The 19,181-nt window shown below is 57.1% G+C and overlaps 2 protein-coding genes across 2 annotated transcripts; both read left to right on the top strand.

Annotated features, from left to right (window-relative positions):
* The first annotated feature begins 8,805 nt into the window (after positions 1–8,805).
* Positions 8,806–9,701, top strand: OTOS (otospiralin). Its single transcript, XM_004262536.1, has 3 exons — positions 8,806–8,863; positions 8,976–9,002; positions 9,517–9,701. The coding sequence occupies exons 1-3, from the start codon at positions 8,806–8,808 to the stop codon at positions 9,699–9,701; spliced, it is 270 nt and encodes an 89-aa protein (XP_004262584.1).
* Positions 9,702–13,964: 4,263 nt separating this feature from the next.
* On the top strand, positions 13,965–18,745 carry COPS9 (COP9 signalosome subunit 9). The gene is made up of 3 exons (XM_004262537.4): positions 13,965–14,120; positions 16,060–16,132; positions 18,476–18,745. The coding sequence occupies exons 1-3, from the start codon at positions 14,058–14,060 to the stop codon at positions 18,511–18,513; spliced, it is 174 nt and encodes a 57-aa protein (XP_004262585.1). The 5' UTR covers positions 13,965–14,057; the 3' UTR covers positions 18,514–18,745.
* Positions 18,746–19,181: the final 436 nt, after the last annotated feature.

The raw sequence follows: 19,181 nt of genomic DNA, 5'->3' as shown, positions 1-19,181 counted from the left end.
CCTGGGATGGGACGGGTGGTTCTGTCTGGGCAGTCAGCTGGACGCACCAGCTCCTGGGAGCCCAGGGGCCCTCGGAAGACCAGTGGCATCGTGACGCCGGGAGCGTGTTCGAAACACCGGGGCCCGCGGCTAGGCCTTCTGAATGAGACTCTGCAGGGGCACGGTGTGCACCCAGGGCGGGGTGGGGGTGGCGCAGGAACGAGTGTGGTCTGACCCTCTGAGCGGGGCTGCCCCTGGGCCTCCACTGTTTACTGGCGGCTCCGGCAGGTCCCCAACTCTGAGAGCCTCGGTTGGTTTCTTCCCCAGTGAGTGGCGACAAAAGCAACAGCTCTGACCGCACTGGGAGGCAGGGATTTTGGTGGTTGGTCCAGAGAGGGGCCTGGCACAGAGAATGCCGTACGATGCCGGGCCCACGGGTGGAAACCCAGGGATGGGGTCACCTGAGTAAGTGTCGCGGTGTTTTATCACACAGCGAGGTGACCTGGGTACCCTCGAGGCTCACCGCGCCCTCCGGCACACAGATTGCTGAGTCTGACTTTGCCACGAGGGGAGTATGGACCCGGGTTTGGCTCTGGTCTGGCCTCAGAGCGCTGCACTGCGTCCTTGGGAGGACTGAGGGATACACAGGTCTGGGGCAGCCTCCAGCCCACCTCACGCCCATCCCTCCACTCCGCCTCAGTCGTAGTGCCCAGCTCCGCCCAGGCCTCACCTGCTCTGCAGCCCCTCACCTGCGGCCCCCCTCCATTCCCTCCGTGCTTCTCTGAGACCCCAGCCCCAGACCCCTGCAGGACCCCAGCAGGCACCCCTCACCTGGAGTAGCCCCTCGCCTGCGGCCCCCCTCCATCCCCTCCGTGCTTCTCTGAGACCCCAACACCAGACCCCTGCAGGACCCCAGCGGGCACCCCTCACCTGGAGTTTGGGGAGTTAACTCCCAAGGGCAACCCCCAACCAACGAGACAGAAGACCTCAAATCAGTGCTTCCTCTGGTCTGAGGACTTGGGAGCCCCGGGTGGGCGACGGCGTGCCCCGGGCCCAGCTTCGCCCCTTCTGTTCACGGCTCCACGCGGACTCCCAGCCCTGCTCCCTGACCACGCCCCAGACAGAGCATGCTGGCTACGCCCACACCGGGCGATGCTGATGGAGGCCTGCGGTGCTGGGATGTGGCCCTCGGGAGCTCTCAGTACCCTGGGAGGTGGGGGGTGAGTGGGCAGCCCCTTGTCCTGCGTCTCCCATCACTCTCCCAGGTGGCGACCACAGACCTCTCCCTCCAGGGCCCTTTCCTCCCGCACAGCCAGGGCCACACCTACGGCCTGGACACGATTCCTGCACCACCATGCTGCCGAGGCCCTGGGCTGCCTTCTTGGGGAGTATTTCCAGGAAGATGACCGCTGCACAGGAGCCTTGGGGGCCTGGGGGCACAGCTGGTCCAGCGCTGTGTCACAGACGCATCACAGGCTCCTGGCGTCTGTCACAGCTCACATCTCATGCCAATGCTTCCCATTCTCTGAGTCTTGGGGCTTTGGGGCACTGCCCCCATGTCCTCATCCCTGGCCCCAAGGTCCCTAAGCTCCAAGCCTGAGAGGAAGAGGGCCCTCTAGGAAGGTCTGCCCCACCTCTCCGGCTCCATCAGGCTCTCTCCGCTGGGCCCTAGACAGCTGTGGACTCGGGGTGTCTCAGACCAGGAGCTTCGCTGACCGGGGGAGCTCAGGGCTGCAGCCCGGCTGCCCATCCCGTGTGATGACAAGACCTTTGCGATGCTCCAGGAAGAAGCATCTTGGAAAAGACCCTCCCATGCCTGCCTCGCCCCCAGGGCTGGAGTCTCCTCTCACTGCCTGCTGGAGCCTAAAGCCTTGGCTCCGGGCCAGAGCCTGGGCTTGTCACCATGGGCCAGGCAGGGCCACATGGCTCCAGTTAGATTAGAACCTCAAATAATCAGTGAACACTTTTGAGTATCGGGGTGTCCTGCATTCCACCTGTCCACCCCGGCACCTGATGGGTCCGCGCTGCCTGGCCTCACTCCACCCCAGGCCAGGGTCCCCTCGGCTCAGGAGAAGGCTTCTCGTGGAGTGAACTGGGACCTGGTCACAAATTCTCACAGATCATTGAAAGGACGGAATGATTTTTGTGAAGAATCACACGGGCCTTAGGCATGTAACTCCCGAATCTCCCCTCTGCCTTCGCGGGCTTTGACCAGCTCTCCTCGGATTCCAGTGAGCGTGGCGCCCCCTGGAGCCCACTCTCGGATGCGCCGCCCATGATGTCAGGTGTGGGTCTGTCCCGGTTCCAACTTTGCAGAGTTCTCCAACCCACACTCGGCAGTAGTTTCCGGCAACGTTCACCTCGAGTCGGCCTTTCCAAGGCAAGTGAGTTTTCACGCACGAAACTCTGTTTACGTTCGTTAGCTTTCACGGTATTTAATTAAATTCTTTTCTTAAAATGACAAATACAATCAGAGCCTGTGGGTTTGGAAACAAAGAATGTGGCTGTCTCTTCGATAAGTGGTGCTGGGAAAACTAGACAGGTACATGTAAAAGTATGAGATTAGATCACTCCCTAACACCATACACAAAAATAAGCTCAAAATGGATTAAAGACCTAAATGTAAGGCCAGAAACTATGAAACTCTTAGAGGAAAACATAGGCAGAGCACTCTATGACATAAATCACAGCAAGATCCTTTCTGACCCCCCTCCTAGAGAAATGGAAATAAAAACAAAAATAAACAAATGGGACCTAATGAAACTCCAAAGCTTTTGCACAGCAAAGGAAACCATAAACAAGACGAAGAGACAACCCTCAGAATGGGAGAAGATATTTGCAAATGAAGCAGCTGACAAAGGATTAATCTCCAAAATTTACAAGCAGCTCATGCAGCTCAATAACAGAAAACAAACAACCCAATCCAAAAATGGGCAGAAGACCTAAATAGACATTTCTCCAAAGAAGACATACAGACTGCCAACAAACACATGAAAGAATGCTCAACATAACTAATCATTAGAGAAATGCAAATCAAAACTACAATGAGGTATCACCTCACACCAGTCAGAATGGCCATCATCAAAAAATCTAGAAACAATAAATGCTGGAGAGGGTGTGGAGAAATGGAACCCTCTTGCACTGCTGGTGGGAATGTGAACTGGTACAGCCACTATGGAGAACAGTATGGAGGTTCCTTAAAAAACTACAAATAGAACTACCATATGACCCAGCAAACCCACTACTGGGCATATACCCTGAGAAAACCATAATTCAAAAAGAGTCATATACAAAAATGTTCATTGCAGCTCTACTTACAATAGCCAGGACGTGGAAACAACCTAAGTGTCCATCATCGGATGAATGGATAAAGAAGATGTGGCACATATATACAATGGAATATTACTCAGCCATAAAAAGAAACGAAATTGAGTTATTTGTGGAGAGGTGGATGGACCTAGAGTCTGTCATACAGAGTGAAGTAAGTCAGAAAGAGAAAGACAAATACCGTATGCTAACACATATATATGGAATTTAAGGGAAAAAATGTCATGAAGAACCTAGGGGTAAGAATGGAATAAAGACACAGACCTACTAGAGCATGGACCTGAGGATATGGGGAGGGGGAAGGGTAAGCTGTGACAAAGAGAGAGAGTGGCATGGACATATATACACTACCAAACATAAAATAGATAGCTAGTGGGAAGCAGCCGCGTAGCACAGGGAGATCAGCTCGGTGCTTTGTGTCCACCTAGAGGGGTGGGATAGGGAGGGTGGGAGGGAGGGAGACACAAGAGGGAAGAGATATGGGAACATATGTATATGTATAGCTGATTCACTTTGTTATAAAGCAGAAACTAACACACCATTGTAAAGCAATTATACTCCAATAAAGATGTAAAAAAAAAAAAAGAATGTGGCTGTGAGAGGCGTCCCCTCCCGGTGCAGGAGCAGAGGGGCGGGCGCTTCTCCAGCGGACCTGGGTCATGGGGGGGAGTGAGGGCAGCACAGCCGGGCGCAGGGACAGCCGTGTGAGTGGCTGGCAGGACCTGGCTCTCACACTGACCAGGTGAACCCGGCCAAGCACTGACCTGACCCAGGTGTTCAGTCCGTGCTCTCAGCCAGCCCCACGCACCCTGGCCAGGAGCTGTTCCAGGCCCGGGACACTCGGATTCTCTCAGGAGCCTAGGGCTCAGAAAGGAAGTGGGCAGAGCACGGAGCCAAGAAGGAGGGCAGTGTCACCTGCTGGGACCAGGGACGTGGGACAGAGCGACGTGGGCTGGGAGATGGGGGAGCTCCAGAGGAGGCGGGGCTCCTGGGCTGGGGAGCAAGTTCCCCAGCGTTGAAGCGGCGGGCACATTCCAGGGCCCGAAAGCAAAGCGAGCTGGCCACTGGGGTCCCGGGAGCGGACTGGGTGAGCAGCGTGGACCCTTCCAGAAGCAGATCAGCACGGTGGGTGGAGGCGCGCTGAGGGTGGCCCTGGGAGGGGCTCAGGGAGGAGGGGCCTCCAGAAGCACCGGGCAGGGGGCCTGTGTCCCGGAGGACCTGTGGCTTTAGGACTTCATAATGAACAGGGCTCTGGCTTGCGTTGGGACGGCTGAAAGAACTGTGACGCAAGCGCCCTCCTGCCCTCAGGAGACCCGAGGTGGGCCGGGTGCTTGTCCTGGGGGGCGCAGGCTCTGGAGTGTGCGGGGGCTCAGGCACCGTAGCAGGAGGCCACACCTGGTGTTCCTGAGCTGGCAGCAGGGGGCGCCCCGAGACCTCCTAATGGGAGCAACTGCGGCACTGGCCCGGGAGGACCGGAACAAGGCCGCCCCTGGGGCAGGTGGAGCTGCAGAGGTGAAGGGTCCCCAGGTCGGCCTCCCCGGCCCTGCCTGCCCGCACAGCTGGCAGAGCTCCGCAGCCCGGCCCCTCTCTCTGCCTGGGTAGCAAAGAGGGAGACGGGCAGCTTCTGTCCACTTCGTCCCTCAAGCCCCGTATATTGCAACCAGAGCTGCTTCTCACCGCAGGCAGGTGGGACCTTCGGAGGCTCCAAGGCGTCCACAGGGAGGGTGCTGGGCAGGGCAGGGGCAGGGGCAGTCAACCCGGCTTCAGAGATTTCACCACCACCAGCCTGGGTCCCACCGCTGAACCATTATATTGGCATCCTGCCTCAGGAGCCTGGGGGCTGGAAATCCTGACTATTTAAAAGCTCTGCAGGTGGTCCCCATGTGCAGCCAGGGTTAAGAACTTCTCCGGACAGCAGCTCTCAAAGCCTGGCCCTGGATCTGCTGAGCGCACCCCTGGTAATGTGATAGAAAGGCAGAGTCCTGGGCCCACCCCTGAGCTCTTGAATCAGAACTCTGAGAGGTAGGGGCCCAGGGATCTGCATTCTGCCATGTCCCCTAGGTGATTCTGACACTGCCCAGGTGGAGAACCTGCTTGTGCGTGCCTCCCTACCCTAAATGTGCTCTGGGACCAGCAGCACAGACATCTCCTGGGAGCCTTGAGGGGCGCAGGGTCCCAGGCTCTACCTCCAGCCTGCTGAATCAGAACTGCATTTTAACAGGATCCCTGGGCGATCTGTACATAGTGTGAGAACCACTGCTTTGGGGTCCCACTGAAAAAGAACAGTACACGGCTGGGTGTGCAGAGCCCCAGCAAGGGTCACTGGGGGAAGGCTACCTGGTGAGGGGGTGAAGGGGCCATCCTCCAGGGGGCAGAGGAGTGGGCCCCAGTTGGGGTTCTCCAGGTGGGACCCTTCAGGTGGAGCCCCTCCAGGTAGAGCCCTCCAGGTGGTGCCCAAGACGTTCTGTGTGCAGGTCAGCAAGGGAGAGGAGCTTGAAGAACTCAGGAGGCAAGAAAAGGTTGGGGGTGGAGCCAACAGCAGCCTGGGGGTGGTTATGGACGACCCAGGAGGTTGACCCAGGCCAGCAGATCAGAAAGCTAAGTAACAGGGAGCTTGGGGTGGTGGGTTTTTTTAAGATTTTTTTTCCCATTATAAAGGTAAACAAACTTATGGTTACCAAAGGCGAAAGGTGGGAGAGGGATAAATTAGGAGTTTGGGATTGACATATACACACTCCTATATATAAAATAGATAATCAACAAGGATCTACTGTACCGCACAGGGAGGAACTCTACTCAATACTCTGTAATAACCTATATGGAAAAAGAATCTGAAAGAGAATGGAAATATGTGTATGTATAACTGAATCACTGTGCTGTACACCTGAAACTAACACAACATTGTAAATCAACTCTACCCCAATATAAAATAAAAATTAAGTTAAAAAAATAAAAGTAATGAATTGAGGAAAACATGAATACCCAGAAAGAAGGAAAAACATATATACCCATAGCTCCCAACACCATCACTGCCCATAGCTCCCAACACCATCACTGCTCATTACTTGTGGACTTTTTCTATGTATAGTGTTTTATAGTGAAGTAATCAGTTATAAAATAAGTACTTGTAATTTTATTTCGTTTTCCCCAACATCACAGGGATGTTCGCACATCGTCTTCAGACATGGAACCGTTAGTGATCGACAACGTGGTGATGACGGTAGCAAGACCGGCTGGTCCCCGCTCCCCGCCGCGCCGTGGCCAGCTGCACACTTCCCCCGCAGAGCACCGGCGGTCCCAGGCTCACCGCAACGCCGGGCCCGAAACGCACAGACGCCAGACCCGCGGAGGCTGGCTCCCACCCGCCCTTCCAGACTTCACATCCTCAGCTCCCCATGCTGCATAAGGCCTGTTCCTACCTAAACCGCGTGTCCCCTTACGCTCCGAGTGGCCCTGTTGGGTGGAGTACTGGAGCCGGGAGAGGGGCCCAGGGGGTTACAGGGCTCAGGAGGGGCTCGGGAGCTGCTTCTCTGGCCTCTGACATCAGTGGCGCCATTCGCAGTGGTCAAGGGCCTCCGTCGTTCACGGCACCAAGTGCAAGATCGAGTCCCGAAGCCAAGTGCCTACAGGAGGCACAGTTGTGGGTGACCGGGCAGCTGCTGTCACAGCCCCTTAGTGGGAATAAGGAGTAAAGTCTGTTGGGTTGGCTGGTAGCTTCTAAGTGTGCTGGAGAATTTGGGAAAAGGAAATGAGGAGCTCAGAGCTTAAGATTCCCAGCCAGGGGCAGACAGAGAAGCAGAGAGCGTCTGTGCTGTGCAGAAAAGCCCCTCAGACAGGCCTGCCCGCGAGGCTGGCCTTGGGCTGGGCGCGCCGGGAGGGTCCCCAGCCCCCTCGTGGAGCAGACGGCCTCACGGCCCCTAGACGTTTGTGCCCAGTGAGGCTCTTGCGGAGTGCCGCTTCCTCCTGGGAGTCTGGAACCTTCACCAGGCACAGGTGCCTGCGACCACTCCCAGGAAAAGCCCCAGGCGCTGTGTCTCTGACGGGCTCCCCGGGGAGACAGCACGTCACAGGTCATCACGGCTGGTGGCAGAGAGCTAAGTGTGTCGTGTGCTCACGCCTGGTCCCCGACTTGTCCCCATCAGCCTCTTCCTTTTACTGATGCTGCTTTGTATCCTTTCTCTGTCCTGAATCCAGCTGTGAGCACGGGCTCTGCTGAGTCCTGGGGGCCCCCTAGCGCGCCTGGGAGAGGTTCTGGGGACCCCGACACGGTTACCAAGTGCCCACCTGAGGACCGCAGCTCAGCTTCCCTAAAAGGATTTCTCTCTAGAGGCACAGGGTCCGACTTCTGAAAATAAAACCCAAAGTTCAGCCTGGTGTGCGGCCGCATCACAGGCAGGTTGAACAGAGGACGCTCGGGTCCCATCTCTGAAAGTCTGGGCATTCTGGGGGGAAGCACAGCCCCTCCTCACTTGGGTGGGGACATGTGAGCAGATTCTGGTGGAGCCGGGGACTCGAACCCCTAAATTCTGCTGGGGCTTCTTTGCCAGAAGACATCCTTCCTGTGCATCTGGGGGCTATAGTCCCCTCATACCTGAGGAACCTGTAACGGTCACCTGCTAAGTAGCTGTCTTGCATGGCGACAGACTTAATCACTGCTTATAAGCCAGAGGCGCCAGTCTGGAGGTGGGACATCAGGCTGGACACCTCGCTTCCTGCCTGTCACTGTGCTCAACGGTGACCTGTCAGCGGGGGCTGCTGACCCAGGGCTGCTGTTGGCTCCCCGAGGGTCCCGTCCTGCCTGCCTGTCCCCGGGGCAGCTCTGTGATTACCCTGCTCCCACAAGGGGGGCATCGCAGCCCCAATGTCAGACTTCGAATGTCTTTCTCTCCTGGTAGAAAGGAAATTGGGTTTATTTTGAGTACCAATGTTGAATTCAGTCCTAAAACCTTAGGCCTGTGCAAAAATGTTTTTCTCCCAATTTGATCTTTGGATCAGATTCCCAAAAGTGGACTCCTGGGAGGTGGCCGCCAGCAGGGTCACAGAAGCCCTCAGTCCTCTGGGCGGGGATGGAATATTCAGTTTGAAGGTTCACGGAGGTGACGTCTGCCCCTGTCCCCGGCCTTTTATAAAGGGGAGCCTGTGCGCTGGCAGCAGACGCCCGTCAGGCTACACGGCTGGAGGACAGCAGCTGCGAGGTAACCTCTGGGGAGGGCATATGCGGGGTGGGGGGGGATTCCTTAAATAGTTAAATTAAATAAGGCCAACTGATTCTGCCCGGAGGTTAGCCTCAGAAGAAAGGCTTGAAGCCACTGAAATCGAAATTGTCAGGAAAACACTGGCAACTTCTCTTTTCACCAGAGCTATTTTCCCAGGAGTGGCCCACCTGTGGGTGGCGGGAGCAGTGGCGGTCCGAGGGGTGGGTGGTCTCACCTGTCCGGGTTCCTCTTGCTGCAGGTGGACCTGAGCACCATCGGTCGGTGGGGGACAGGCCTGGGGAACATGAAGACCTACCTGGTGCCCGGGCTGGCCCTCTGCCTCCTGCTGGGACCTCTGGCAGGTGAGGGGCTGCCTGTCCTCCTGTGCTGTCCTGTCTAGGCACTGGAGTACCGGTGGGTGGTGAGGTCCTTCCTGGGGGGCCTCTGGGGTGACTTCTCTCCCTTCCCTCGCAGGGGCCAAGCCGGTGCAGGAGGAAGGAGGTACCGTATTGCTTTCCCGGTTCTGGTCTCACGTGTCTGGGGGGCGGTGGGGGAAGAAGAGTGGCCGGGTGGGAGCTGGCCTCCGGTCCAGAGCGGGGGAAGTGGGAGCCCCGGCTCAGGTGTAGGCTGAGCCGCACTGGCAGAGGGACTGCAGCCTCTTCCCTGGGCCCTCTCCTCCAGCCACTGGGGACACACCGGGCAGGAGAGACCCTCTGAGCCCCCGAGGACCCCAGCATTCTCATCTCAGGCCCCTAGTCCCACCTTGGTGCAGAGCACCCGGACTCCAAGGCTGGGGGCTGTGGTGTCCTCCGAATCCCAGCCGCATGCCCTGCATCCCGCTCAGTGTCTGCAGGATGGGCCAGACTCCGCCCTTCTCCCCTCCTCTGTCCCCAGGCCAGGAGTCCTGAGGGGCAGGGCTAGTGTTACCCGCAGCTGCTCCTCAGATGGCCAGGCTCAGTGCCTCCGCGCAGGTGCGGGTGGGTCAGCCCCTTAGCAACTGTTGTCCCCCCTCCAGACCCCTACGCGGAGCTGCCGGCCATGCCCTACTGGCCCTTCTCCACGTCCGACTTCTGGAACTATGTGCAACACTTCCAGGCCCTGGGGGCCTACCCCCAGCTGGAGGACATGGCCCGCACCTTCTTCGCCCACTTCCCGCTGGGGACCACCCTGGGCTTCCACGTCCCCTACAGGGAGGAGTGAGCATCCGGGGCAGGGGGGCCCCCAGCCCGTGGGAGTCGGGCCGGCCTCGTACTGAATAAACTCCTGACTTGAATGCACGACGCACGTGGTGGTCTTCTTGGTTTTCTTAGGAGAAGCATCTCCACTCTGCTCCACTTACTCTCTCATTTGACAAATCAGCCCGGCCCCTCTTGCCCATCAGGGAACACTTCTTAGAAAGGCCTGTGCATGGTGTCTGTCCACAGAGCACCAACTGCGATGCCCCCTGTCCTCACACTGACCCTAGGAGGATCCCCAGAGTGTAGGTGGGGAAACTGAGGCAAGCAGACACCAGCTAACTGCCTGGCTTGTTGACAGGACCCAGGTCCCATCCAGGCAGCTGCGCCCCAGGAACCCCCCCACCCTTGGCCACTGAGCTGGACAACAGGCAGACCCACAGCGGCCTCCCTGGGCTGGACGCCCTGCCGGGGCTCCACCCCTCGTGCTCAACTCACACCAGGGCAGCCGGTCTGTGGGCATCGCCGAGTGCCTGGGCGCTGGGTCTGCAGGCAGAAGGGCCCCCAAAACATGACCACCAGCAGTGCAGACTCGGGGACTTGGGGGGAGTGGGGCTGCCTGCCCTGGGCAGAGCCAGGACGCACGAGGTTTGGGCCCCGCCCCACCAGGTGGCGAAGAAACCGGTTTAATGGGCTGCAAGCTGCTTGTCTTTAAAATAAAATAATAGAAAATACTCCCTATTTAACTTTAGACACTGGTATTTGTACTAGCATCTAACCATAGAAACCACTACACACAATAAGAAGTTTGTAAGGTTTTGTGAAACTCGGGTGCTGCGTGTTCTGCTCGTTGGAAATATGTGATGGAATGAACTCCATCCTGTGTGCAGCCTCCAGGGTCTGCAGGCTGTCCTTTAAGGTAAGTGAGAAGTAGGGGTTATTCTGAGAGTTCTCTCCCGGGACCCTGGCATGAACACCCAGCTGTGCTGGGAGGGACCTGGGAGGGGGAGGGGAGGTGGCCGCGGTGCCCAGGCAGTGGCTGCCCACTGGCCCCAGCCGTCCAGCAAGGCTTCCTGCCCTCACTTCTGTCTCCACCTCCTGTGGCCAGTGTGTAGCTTCCCTCCCTGTGTCCAGGCTTCAATGTGAAAGAGGAAGAATCTGTTGGCCTAGCCTGTCGCTTTGGGAAAAACCAGTACATTCTTTGTTTCTTTTCCCCCTTGAGCTGGTCTGAGTTTGGTTTCTGTAAATTAACTGCACACACACACACACACACACACACACACACACACACACACACACAAAGTCCCGACTCCTATGAGAGTCCACTTGTGGCAGCTGGGCCTTGACCAAACGTACCAGACGAAAGGCACCCTCACCCCCTGGACATGGTGCTGACCTGTGTGTTAATTCATGTGCGTGCGTGTGTGTTTGCGTGTGTGTGGTCATTTACATGCCACTCGGATTTTCATGCACCCAGTTACGTCAAGCATTGGAGAATGACGGCTCCAGATGCCCCTCCAAAGTGCTCGAAGGACTGCCTCCCGTGCGCCTCCCGGGGAAGCCCCTGGGGTGCCCTGGCCAGAGCTGTGTCCCCTCTTGGACACACCCATGACCACCCAAGACACATAGCTGCATTATTGCGTGTCTTCAAAGTCCCAGCTGCCCTCCTGTTCTCAGAAGAAGAAAACCCCACCCTCAAGCAACCCTCAGCAGACGCCCTACCCGCCTGCCCTGTGGCCCCGGGGGCACCCGGCTCCCCATTCAGGACCCTCTCTGTTCACCTGAGCACACACAGCTCCATTTCCCTTCTGTGCACCCCTCTTGGTTTCCCTTCACAGTCAGACCTGGTGGCGGGGGACCCCTCCACTTCCTGCCCCACGTCCTCAGCTGGCTTCACCCCTCAATGCTTGCTACCAACAAGCACCACCGGCAGCCACTGTCTTCTCATCCCTGCCTCGCCGCTGATGGCCTGGGGACCACACGCCCGCTGTGCCCAGCAGTCAATGCCCCGTCGACTGAAAAAAACGCACAACTTAGAAGTTGAGAATTATGTTTTATTTGGCAGACATACTGAGGACTTAAGCTCAGGAGACAGCCTCTCAGATCTCACGGTCCTGAAGAGGGAAGGGAGGAGCCAGGATCTATAGTTTTTGCCAAAAAAGACTAGGTAGTTGGGACATCAAAAGATTCCTGCTAATTAAAGAAAACCAGACATCTCAAGTTAATGAATTTAGTGCTTTTCTTTGTACGGGAAGATGCAAGCGTCTGGGCTCACTGAAATTACTCCTTTGATATGCACCTGAACTCTCCTGCGGGCCAGGATCGGGCTCTCCTCCATCCTGAATCCCCTCAGGGTGCACAGTGGGAGCCGCTGCAGAGGCTGAGGGCCTGACGGCCTCAACATCCTTTGTTTACTGATACAGCCGGCGACATTTTTGTTCACACCTGCTGTCCTGGAGCAGTCACCAATAGGGTCCCTTTCACTCTCAAAGGATGTGGTCTGGATGTGGTCACCCAGCGACAAGCCCAATCCCCTGGTGCTCTCCAGGTTCCCCAAGCCGACCCTGTCCTTCCACCCCTGTGACATCACTGCCCTGCTTCTGCTCTTCCATAAACATGTGTCCCCTGGGGCGGACTCTGTGCCCCGCTCTCCTGGAGACCTCACCTCTCCACAGGAATGGGGGTCCCTGTGCTTTGAAACTACTCAGAAGGGGAGTTGGCTGGTACCACGGACTCAGGCTTCACTGGTCTGACTTTCCCTCGGGCACTTGGGGTGACTTGTGTCATGGTGACATTGGAGGCTCAGCCACCCGGCCAGTCACTTTCCTTTCTCCCTTGGCCCTGCGCTGTCCACCCACGCCTGACCCGGGGCCACAATCCCTGCTCAATCTAGGCTCAATTCCTGTCTCCGTGGAAACACCCTCGCCCTCCCCCTCCCCCTCCCTGCCCCCACTTCTCTGGCAGCCCAGCCCCCAAGCCTACCTACTTCTAAAAGTCTAGCTCAGATATCTTATGCTCTCCTTCCCTACCATCCCTTCCCCTCTCCCTCCTGCCCTCACTTCTCTCTCATTCACATTCTTTTAAAAAACTTATGATAAAATACATACAACGGAACATTTACTATCTTAACTACTTTTGAGAGGCATTAAGTGCATTCACATTGTTATGCAACCATCATCACCGTCCATCTCCAGGCTATTTCTTCTCCTCATTAAGCACTAACTCCCCCTCCCCCTCCCCCAGCCCCATTCTACTTTCTGTCTCTATGAATTTGATTACTCTGCGTACCTCATATAAGCGGAATCATACGGTATTTGTCTTTTGGAGATTTCACTAAGCATAATGTCCTCAAGGTTCACCCACATTGGAGCAGCTGTTAGAATTTCCTTCCTTTTAAAGGCTGAATAATATTCTACTGTATGGATGGACCACATTTTGCTCAACCATTGAAATGTTGATGGATACCTACCCGAGCTCTTTCACATTTTAGCCATTGTGAAAAATGTTGCTGTGAACGTGGGTGTACAAATACCTCTTCGAGACTCTGCTGTCAATTCTTTTGGGTTTATGCCTAGGGTGGAATCCTGGACCATACGGTAAATCTATGTTTCACTTTCGAGGAACCTCCGTACTGTTTTCTACAATAGCCGCACCATTTTACATTCCAACCAACAGCGCACAAGGGTTCCAATTTCCCCACATCCTTGCTAACATTTGGTATTTTCTGGGGTTTTGACAGTAGCCATGCCGATGGATGTGGGGTGGTATCTCATTGTGGTTTGGTTTGTCTTTCTTTGATGATCAGTGATGTTGAACATCTTTTCATAGGTTTATTGGCCAGTTATAAATCTTCTTTGGATAAATGTCTATTCCAGTCCTTTGCTGATTTTTTAATCGGACTCCTTGTTTTCTGTTGTTGAATTTTAGGAGTCCTCTGTACATTCTGTATATTAATCCCTTATCAGATATATGGTTTGCAAATATCTTCTCCCATTCTGTGGGTTGCCTTTTTACTCTGTTACCCACGCATACTCTTTAATGGGTATTTCCTGGGCACCTGTCAGTGTCAGGCCCTTAGGTCCAAACTGTCTGTGGCCGCGGTGAAGTCACGGCTTCCCTTGTGTGCCGGCAGCCACGCGGAGACCCCGCCCACCCCAGCCCCAACCAGGCCAGTCCTGCCCGCCCCGACTAATGGAGGAGGGGACCATAGCGTGGAAGGTCCTCCGGCGGCTAGACCTGCCAGATGGTGGTGGGGGGGGGGGGGGGGAAACCATAGAGTCGGCCGTCCTCTCGAGTCTAGACTTGCCAAGGCGGGGCTTGCACCGGAAGAGGGAGTCAGCGGGCCGGAAGTGGGTCGGGGACGCCGGAGCTGCAGGCGGAGATGAAGCCGGCGGTGGACGAGATGTTTCCCGAGGGTGCGGGGCCCTACGTGGATCTGGACGAGGTAAGGCGGGCGGCGCCGGGCCGGGCGGGAGCGGAGCCAAGGCCAGCTGTCGGGCGCGGGCCGGGTTTGGGGCGAGAGAAGGTGGCGGCCTGCGCGGGCGCGCTCGCCGTCCCGGCGGTTCCTACCTCGGGCGAGAGAATGGGGCCTCCGGGAACCCAGTGAGGTGGCGGCCGGGATGGCTACGGGCCGGGGTTGCGGTGAGCGTCGGTGCCCGCGGCCTGGAGCCCCGCAGGAGCGATTGGTGGGGACCCCGGGGACGGGGTTGAGCTGGTGCCAGGTGCTGGGGAGGAGGTAGGCCCCGGCCGGGATGGCGTGCTGTGGCGCGGCGGGGGCGAGTCCCCGTCTGGGAGGAGGGGAGACGAGAGCTCGGCTGACCAACGGCCCTTGGGAAAGAAGCGGCCGCCAGCCCGCGGAGCGGGGGAGAGGGGCGCCTGGCAGGTCTGTGCTCCGCGCGGGGCAGTTGCGCAGGGTGGTTGTGTCACCCCATCCTCTGGGCACAGGGCGTTCCTGTCTGGTGTTAGTGGTGTGTGCTCGGAGTGTCAGGCCGGCTTCGCGGGGTCCGGACCTCGATTTCTCCTTGTCAAACCTCAGGGGGGACAGACCCATTCTGTGTGCTCCTGGGCGTCCCGGGAGCACAGAGAGACGCTGGGTGCCAATTCTTAGTGCATCAAAAGGCGGTGCGGGTTGCTAGAAGCCCCCGGGCTTTGGGGTGGCCCAGCAAAGGCTTAGGAGAGCAGCTGGCTGCAGCCAGATGCTGGCGGCGCGCTGGGGCGCAGCTAGGGGCGAGGCCTGGCGGGATCGGGAGCGAGGCCTGCAGGGTCTAGGGGAGGGCAGGTCGTGCGTGGGAGAGCGGGAATGGGATGGAGCCGGGCAGGTGGGGTTGGGGGGCAGATGATGCATGGCCTGTAGCCGTCCTGGGACAGGTGGGCCCTCTGCACCCCAGTCCCGAGGCACCTGCACTCACCCCCTGCTTCTCAGCCCTGTGCTCCAAGCGCTACTTTAGGCAAGCGTGGAGTCGCTGGAGGGCTTTAAGGTGCGGAGTGACGGCTCTGACTGGTTCGTGGCGCCGTCGCTCTGGAGGGTTTGGGGTGAGAGAGTGGGGCAGTACAAACAGGGGGACAGGGGGCGCGAGGAGGGTCTGAATGAAGGCAGTGCCTCCAGAGGGAGGTAGGCGCAAACTCCGCAGCTGTGTCACAGGTAGAATCCGCACAGCTTCCTGTGGGGACGGGGCAGGGGAGGGCGCCTGAGGAAGGAAGGAAGGCTCTGAGAGTCCCCGCTGCTAAGGGAGGGCGGGAGGTGCTCTGCCCTTTGAGCCAGCAAGAGGCAGGGCAGACAGCCTGGGGGCGGTCGGGAGTCAGGGTGGCAGCGGGCCTGTGGGCCGGCCGTCCAGGGTGCTGCCACCAGAGGCCTCTGCTCTGGCTGTCACCATGTGACTCTAAAAGAGGCTCAGAATCCTCGCCACGTTGCCCAGCTTTGGTTGTGGCGTTGTTTCACTGCCACCGATGAGTGGTGGCAGTGGGAAGGCCCGTGGTGGCCCCGCCCCCCTCCCCAGAACTCCAGGTCAGCAGGTCAGTTTCTCAGGGGAAATGGTTTAACTCTCAGAAGCAGTCCAGAGCAGAGCAGTGGTCAGGCTCAGTCTTGCGCGCGCTCGGGGCCTCTTGTCCAGGTGTGCGCAGCAGTGCTGCTGTTTGGGGCAGCGGCAGGACTCTACAGAAAAGGCGAGAGGAGTCGAGGACGTCCGACCCGAGGGGACCCTCGCCGTAATTCCTTGGAATGCCGCCTCCCCAGCCCTGCGCGCACTCCGTCCCTTCCCCTGGACTAAATGTTGTCTCCGACCTGGACACTTTCTGCCCAGGAGTGGTGTGGAGCTTGCGTGGCACTTACACCACTCGTTCTCTCGGAAAACCCCGCTGCCATGAGCTTTCCTTTCCTTCCCCAGGCAGGAGGCAGCACCGGGCTCCTGATGGACTTGGCGGCCAATGAAAAGGCAGTTCACGCAGACTTTTTTAATGGTAAGGACGCTGGGGTTGGCTGGCCGGTTTTAATCTGTTTCTTCTGCAGGTTATGCAGTGGAGCAACTTTGTGGCATGAGTGACTTGGATCGTAGACCAGTAAAGGCCAGATCCTGTGCCATTCTTGGAACGCCGTGCAGCCCTGTTTTTCAGGAGGGAAAAAAGCTTCCAGTCTTATGTTCCAGTTGTTGAGTTTGAGCCATGAACGTGCACTTGGACACTGAAACTGTAGCAGGGTCTGGTCCGTCTGGCTTTCTCGTCTCCCCTCTCTCGTAATGGCTGGTTTGCTTTCCTCTCCCTGTTCGCCACTGGGTTCCTGTCCCCTGGGCTCTGCCTGTGCAGAGTGGCAGCCACACTCCTGCTCTTCTCCGCCCCTTTTCTCTGACACCGGGAGCTACTCGCATGTAAGGGCTTAATGCTAGCTTCAGGAACATGGGTGGAGTTTTACCAAATAAACAGTGAGAAACCAACTTTATAGGAAGTCTTCATATACGTTTGAGGGGGTCCTTCTCGTGTCCCCTTCTGGTTTCTTAAGGCCTTGTTCCTATAGAGTATATTCATCCTTACCAAGGGTTAAATCATAAGAAACACAAGATCGCTTTCTTAGGAGAGTAAAGTGGTATTTTATCTCTTATCGTCCGTCTGTCATCCAGGGTGCCTGCCACTACAGAGAACTTTCGTCACTAGTTAGTGGCGGCCAGGATGTTGCCTTGCCGTGTTGGTTTCCGGGGGCCCCGAACCTCTCTGGCGCCCGAGCCCGTGTTGTTTTTTCTGGCTGCTTTTCAGGCGTTGTTGCCTAACGAGAGAAGCCAGGCTGCTGCATGAGGGCAGCCTTCCCGGGGAGCCCAGCTGCTCTCCCCAGGCAGCGTCCCCGCAGGACTGAAGGGGGTGACGTTTGTTAAGTTCTCCGGGGGCAGGTGTGGGGAGCACGGGGTGCAGAGCCGCCGCTAGGACCTCACCCGGGTAGGGGTGTGTGGTCCCCAGTACGGCACGATCCACTCACACTTCGAGGGTCTCCTTACAAGCCCCCCTCCTCCTCTGCCAGCCCGGGGCTTAGAGACAGTTGGCTGATTTCCACCTACAGACCTTTAATTCTGACAGAGCACCTGTGAGAAGGACCCAGGCCTTCAGGCCAGGTGAGCACGGGAGCGGACGAGGGCGCTTCTCCCTCTGAATCCGAGTCCGGCAGGGAGGAGAAGGGGCGCAGGCGAGCAGACGCCGCCCGGCAGGTTGTGACGGCCCAGGTGTGCCGGAAGCCGTTCCCGCGAGGAAGCCGAGTGGCCTTTGGAAGGACTTGTCCGTAGTCCTTTTCACTCATGATTCAACAGATAGGTTTTGATGGCCTGTCGTCCCCTAGGCAGTGGAGTTCAAACCCTGAGTGAGGTTCACTCTGCTCGCTCAGTGTTTTACAGAATGGGAGCGCTAGACGGGGTGGGCCGGGACAGCTTGGGGCGAGAGCCCAGACAGGTGGGTGCAGGGGGAGCTGCGGGACCACAGGCCAGGCCAGGCGGTGGCAGAGGTGGGCACCGGTGGGGCCGTCCGGGGGGCGGGGCGGGGCAGGAGGTGCCTGGGTGCCGCCTTTCCCCGGGGAGCAGGGGTGTGGGGACCAACCCGTCCTCCTAATGGCTCTTCGTTTACTCTGCACATTCTCAGTGCACGGTACACGTGAGTGGCTTTTTCTCTTCTTGGGAAAGTAACATATAACCCGTGGTGGGGATGTAGAAAATATACAAAGAAGTAAACAGAAGGACAAATAACCATGAGTTTGGCTTTGACCCCCTCGCAGGATGCAGTGCGCTGTGAATTTCTGGCGTTTCTTCTAGTGGGAATGGGGCTCAGGCTGTGTTTCTCAAGCTTAACTATAGGTCAGACTCTCTTAAAGGGAGTCGTTCTCACGGGGCTCTGTCCCTCCACCGCCTTTTTCCCCCCAGCTCTGCAGTTTCCTGCTCACGGCTGGGAGCCGCAGGCAGCTTCAGCCCGCCTCCCCTGCCCTCCACGCAGCGTTGGGGAGAGCAGAGCCCTGGCCGTACTCACGGGCACGCAGTCACGGCTGTGAGGGGTCGCCCACGTGGTCCAGAACACGCCCTCGTGCATTTTCTTAAGATTGTCATCTAAGTAGAAACAAGAGTAAAGGTGCACTCTGGACTACTGTCCCTTTGGACTGTATGAGCCCCGGTTGGATAAAATTGATAAAATTGAGAACCTGTCCTGGGAAAAGTTCTTTATCAGATTGTTCACTGTTTTCTCTCTAGTTTTGAATGACCATATACCTCATTTTATAGTTATTTCCTCAGCTGTAGACCTCGTGTGCCCCATCAATGTGTGATTTTGTTCATTTTGTAGATTTTGAAGATCTCTTTGATGACGATGATATCCAGTGAGGTATGTCCGGCGGTGCGTTTGCTCAGGCTTTGCCATGCCGTGGTGTGGTGGATCGCCTCAAAGGACAGTTTTAGATGGTTCTGGAGAACTTGTGGAAATCACTTGAAATTCGGAGATGGTTAACGAAGAAGGAAAAGATAGTTTTAACCGTCTGGATGAAGGCTGTTAATCTCTGAATGTAACCGCCTTTTGTCCTTAACTTCAATTAAAAAAGTGATGTTATTACTTGCAGGGTGATTTTAATGCTTGCATTTTTGAGTGAATATTACAATCCCTAGACGTCTCCTTGTGCATACGTGTACATGCATGCCTGTGTTCCATGCTAAGAGAACCAGGTCTCAGCATAGAAATACATGGTGCACTTCTTGTTTTTGCGGTATGTGGGCCTCTCACTGCCGTGGCCTCTCCCATCGCGGAGCACAGGCTCCGGACGCGCAGGCCCAACGGCCACGGCCCACGGGCCCAGCCGCTCCGCGACACGTGGGATCTTCCCGGACTGGGGCACGAACCCGTGTCCTCTGCATCGGCAGGCGGCCTCTCAACCACTGCGCTACCAGGGAAGCCCCACATGGTGCACTTTTTGCTCTGTGGCCTTGAGTAATTCTGACAGCTCACGGTTGCTAACGTGGTGTTTGTGTTAGACCCGTAAGCGGTGCAGGCCGGCTCC

This window comes from Orcinus orca, chromosome 7 (assembly GCF_937001465.1).
Source record: "Orcinus orca chromosome 7, mOrcOrc1.1, whole genome shotgun sequence".
Classification (NCBI taxonomy): Eukaryota; Metazoa; Chordata; class Mammalia; order Artiodactyla; family Delphinidae; genus Orcinus; species Orcinus orca.
The sequence above is the reverse complement of the archived record's forward strand: the minus strand, read 5'-3'. Positions and strand labels throughout refer to the sequence as shown.